Source organism: Tasmannia lanceolata, unplaced genomic scaffold (assembly GCF_043159265.1).
Source record: "Tasmannia lanceolata isolate RefF3 unplaced genomic scaffold, GAP_Taslan_0.1 ptg000079l, whole genome shotgun sequence".
Classification (NCBI taxonomy): Eukaryota; Viridiplantae; Streptophyta; class Magnoliopsida; order Canellales; family Winteraceae; genus Tasmannia; species Tasmannia lanceolata.
In genome coordinates this window covers 1,099,272-1,103,548 of record NW_027518756.1, presented here as the reverse complement: position 1 = coordinate 1,103,548, position 4,277 = coordinate 1,099,272, and the positions used below count along the sequence as shown (strand labels likewise).

Sequence of the window (4,277 nt, the reverse complement as noted above, 5' to 3'; positions counted from 1 at the left end):
TAGATGCGCATACTTGTCTTCCAATGTCCATAGTTGGTCCCATTAAAGAAAGGAGGGGTAGTTGTGGAATGGCCTTCCAGAAGTCCGGTTCCATTTATGTTTGCCATTTCAGAAATAGAAAGTTGCCAAAGATCTTATGATCTTTCCCTTGTTTGAAATTTTAAAGAAAAATTTACCAAAGATTTTTAAGAAAAGAAAATCTTTTAAGAGCCAAGGCTCTGATACCAAGTGAAATTACAAGGGTCCCGAATTGGCAACTAATGAGGAGGTAAAAAATTAGGTTGCTAACAAGTTTTAACCTTTTTAAAAACTCAACCTAATTTTGAAGATTAAGAGATCAAGATGAAATTCAAGCACACAAGTTAAATCTAAAGGTGCAAATGCAAATATAAAGCAATAAGATAAGAGAGAGTGCACCCGAGATTTAAAGTGGTTCGGTCCTCCAAACGCGAGGCCTACTCCACTCCACCAACCAAACCCGTTGATGGCTTCACTATGCGATCTTCTTAACTTCGGCGAAGATCAATGCCGATTACAATTCCGATCGCCTTTAACCTTGGTGGCAATCTTCACCATGGAGAGTGGGCTTTGCTTCTCCGAACACTCGCCCAATACAAGTTCTTGATAAGAAAGAAAGAACAAAAAACAATCCCTCACAAGGGTTTACAAATTGTAGAAGATGTACAAATTGAGCCTAATGATCCAAATCCTAGCCTTAGAGGATGAGAGGCATAAACAAGCTTTGATTCACTCTTTGGATGTTCAAGTAGAATTTTAGAGTGTTAGGATCTATGTTTGGGAAGTTTGGAATGCCCATATTTATAGAAAAACCCAAAAATGACCGTTCAAGGGCATAGTGGTAATTCCTGCAAAAATTTCCAACGGCTATAATTCTGACCGTTATAGTGTTCTCGGAGTTCCGAGAAAAAATCTCGGAGTTCCGGGAATACAAACAGAAGTTGGAAAAAAGCTACTGAACCATTTCTCGGAGCTCCGAGGAATCTCTCGGAGTTCCGAGAAGCCTATGTTCAGCAAATTTTCAATTCTGTTTCTTGGGCTTCCAACTTTACACCAAGTTGGGATTGTTATGAGGATTCCAAAGTGTTGGAACACCACAAAGACAATCACTTAAACATTTAGGGTGTGTGAGATTAACTTAATTTATGCCTCTTAAAATCTAATACTAAGATTGGATCTTATACATTCTAATAAACTTCGATCTTCAATAGATTCTTCAAGTCTTCATGCGTCTTGGATGTCCGATGACTTTGGCCTTCCGAATGTGGTCAAATGAGTGCTTCTTGGCCTCAATCCAAACAATCTTGACTTTAAACAATTATGATCTACAACTTAGACAATCAAACACATTAGTGATCTTAAATCACTTGTGTATTGGAATCATCAAAATAAGATGGGAATTGCCAAGGTGGGAACCATTGGGCTTACAAAGATGTAATGGGCGGCTTTGGCGATCAAGCGTCGGGCCTCTTTTCTATCAGGGGTTAAAGTGCCATCTCTTAAGTAGTGCACTATCGGGTCCATCCAACTAGACTCTTCTTCGATTTGTAGGATTTCCTTTCTCTCGACACTAGGTCGGGAGAGAATCTCGGTGAAGACGTTTCCTGATTAAACTATGCCAGATGACGCCATTTTGGAGAGTGTGTCTGCACGGGCATTCATGGTTCGGGGGATTTGTACTATTTGGAATTCTTCGAAGGCAGAGATCTCCTTACGCACCTTTTCTAGGTACTTGATCATTCGTTCTTCTTTAGCTTCACTAAAACCGTTGACTTGGCTCACGACCAGTTGCGAGTCACTATGTGCTCTGACTCGGTTGGCGCGTAACTCTGCAGCAAGGGCCATTTCAACGATTAAAGCTTCATAATCCGCTTCATTGTTCGAGGCTTTGAAGTCCAGCTTCAGGGCATATTCTTTGAGGAAGTTGTCAGGTCCTGATAAAACCAATCCAGCGCCACTGCCCCCAGCGGTGGCGGAGCCGTCAACATATAACATCCATAGAGGATTTTGGGCCAGAGAGCCAGGAGCCGGGTCCTCAGTGAAGTCATCTTGTTTTTCCGGTTCGTCCACCGGTGCCGTACGTTCAGCTATAAAGTCCACGAGTACTTGGGATTTGATCGCATGCCATGGCTTTATCTGAATGTCAAATTCCCCCAACTCAACTAACCAATTAATTAGTCGGCCCGAGGTGTCGGGCTTCTGCAATATCTTTCGAAGAGGTTGGTTGGTTAGGACTGTAATGGGATTAGCCTGAAAATATGGACGGAGTTTTCTCGCAGATATGACGACAGCAAAGGCGAAATTCTCAATCGCTTGATACCGCGCTTTGGTGTCATGGAGTACTCTACTGACATAATAAATGGGTTGCTCCATTTTTCCATCCTACCAGACAAGTATGGAACTTACCGCAGTGGGTTCGACAGCTAGGCATAGGTATAAATCTTCCCCCGGTACCGGCTTTGAGAGTAACTAAGGCATTTGGAGATATGCCTTTAGTTGGTCGAAGGCGGTCTGACATTCCTCTTTCCACTGAAAATCTTTCACGCCTTAGAGGGTTTTGAAGAATGGCAGGCATCTTTCGTCAGATTTAGACATAAACCTGCTGAGGGCCGCGACTCTGCCTGTGAGCCTCTGCACATCTCGGACTTCCTTCGGTGCCATCATTTCTAGTAATGCTTTTATTTTCTCGGGATTGGCCTCAATTCCTCGCTGGCTGACCATGAAGCCTAGGAATTTTCTGGAGGTAACCCCAAACGCGCACTTGGTGGGGTTCAACTTCATTTGGTTTCGGCAGAGTACAGTTAAGGCCTCTTCAACGTCGGCAATGTGGCTCTGTGCTTTGAGGATTTTGACAAGCATGTCATCGACATACACCTCCATGTTTCTTCCTATTTGTTCGGCGAAGATCTTATTGACCAATCGTTGGTACATGGCACCAGCGTTCTTGAGGCCAAAAGGCATGACCTCGTAACAAAACAATTATTGGTCAATGACGAAGGAGGTTTTTAGAATGTTGGGTCCGTTCATTTGTATCTGGTTGTAGCCGGAGAAGGCACCCATGAAGCTCAGCATTTCATGTCCGGCGGTAGCGTCGATGAGATGATCGATCCTTGGTAACGGGTAACAGTCTTTTGGGCACGCTTTGTTAAGATCCATAAAATCTTTACAGATTCGCCATTTTCCGTTAGACACTGGCGAGCCACTCCGAGTACAATGGCGAGCCATCACTACGATGGCGAGCCACTCAGGGTAACGAATTTCCCTTATGAACTTGGCCTCAGGAAGCTTTTCCACTTCTTCTTTGATGTGCTTTTGTCTTTCGGCGGCAAAATTACATTTCTTTTGTTTGACCAGCTTGTAATTCGGGTCCACGTTCAGCTTGTGGACCGCTACGTCGGAGGAAATTCCCTGCATGTCGGAGGCGGACCAGGCGAAGATATCCGAGTTAGTTTTTAAGAAATTGACAAGTTTGGTTTTAAACTTACCTGTCAGGAGAGAACCTATCTGGATGGTTTGTTCATCGGATTCGGGGAACAGAGGAATCTTTGTAAGTTCCTCGACCGGTTCTCCCCGCTTTACTTCGACTCGAGGGTCGGGACTGCCGATTGAGAATGTTTCTTTTGCGGCCCTCCTCTTTTTTAGCAGGGCGGCGTAACATTCAGGAGCTTTCTCCTGATCGCTGACGACTTCTTCGATGCCGATCCTTGTGGGGAATTTTATTTTCAAGTGGGCAGTAGAAACTACTGCCCCCAGTTCGTTCAGTGCTGGTCGTCCGATGATACCATTATAGGCAGAAGGGACGCAGACTATCACGAAGGTTTGCATTATGGTTCATTGAGTAGGGTAAGTTCCAAATGTCACGGGGAGTTTGATTTTCCCCCGCACTTTGACCTCTGCTCCGGAGAATCCATAGATAGACCAATCCACCGGTTCCAGTCTGTCTTTATGGATGTGCATCTCGGTGAAAGCATCCTGGTGGAGAACGTTGACAGAGCTTCCATTATCCACCAGAATTCGACTTACATTGAAATTGGCGATGGCGAGCCGAATGACCACAGCGTCGTCATGCTGTCGATCTATCTTTCCATAGTCTTTCTAGGTAAAAGTGATGGGCACGCTGTCGCTTGGGTCTGATTTTGACTTTTTCGGGGGGGGGGGGGGGTGGTGGTTCCATAGAGTTGATCTGTCCAGCATATCGGGTGCATCCTTCCACGGTCGGTCCACCAGAAGCGGGATCACTGTAATGGTGTCAATACTCC

At 44.8% G+C, this 4,277-nt stretch overlaps 2 protein-coding genes across 2 annotated transcripts; both read right to left on the bottom strand.

The window, feature by feature from the left end:
* Positions 1–1,626: 1,626 nt before the first annotated feature.
* LOC143865442 (uncharacterized) lies at positions 1,627–2,391 on the bottom strand. Its single transcript, XM_077375820.1, has one exon. The coding sequence runs from the start codon at positions 2,389–2,391 to the stop codon at positions 1,627–1,629; it is 765 nt and encodes a 254-aa protein (XP_077231935.1).
* Positions 2,392–2,997: 606 nt separating this feature from the next.
* LOC143865440 (uncharacterized) lies at positions 2,998–3,843 on the bottom strand. Its single transcript, XM_077375819.1, has one exon. It carries the CDS (start codon positions 3,841–3,843, stop codon positions 2,998–3,000), a length of 846 nt encoding a protein of 281 aa, XP_077231934.1.
* Positions 3,844–4,277: the final 434 nt, after the last annotated feature.

Excerpts from the sequence above, each read along its gene's own strand:
- LOC143865442 (XM_077375820.1), bottom strand. The coding sequence starts at position 2,391 with ATGGAGCAACCCATTTATTATGTCAGTAGAGTACTCCATGACACCAAA.
- LOC143865440 (XM_077375819.1), bottom strand. The coding sequence starts at position 3,843 with ATGCAAACCTTCGTGATAGTCTGCGTCCCTTCTGCCTATAATGGTATC.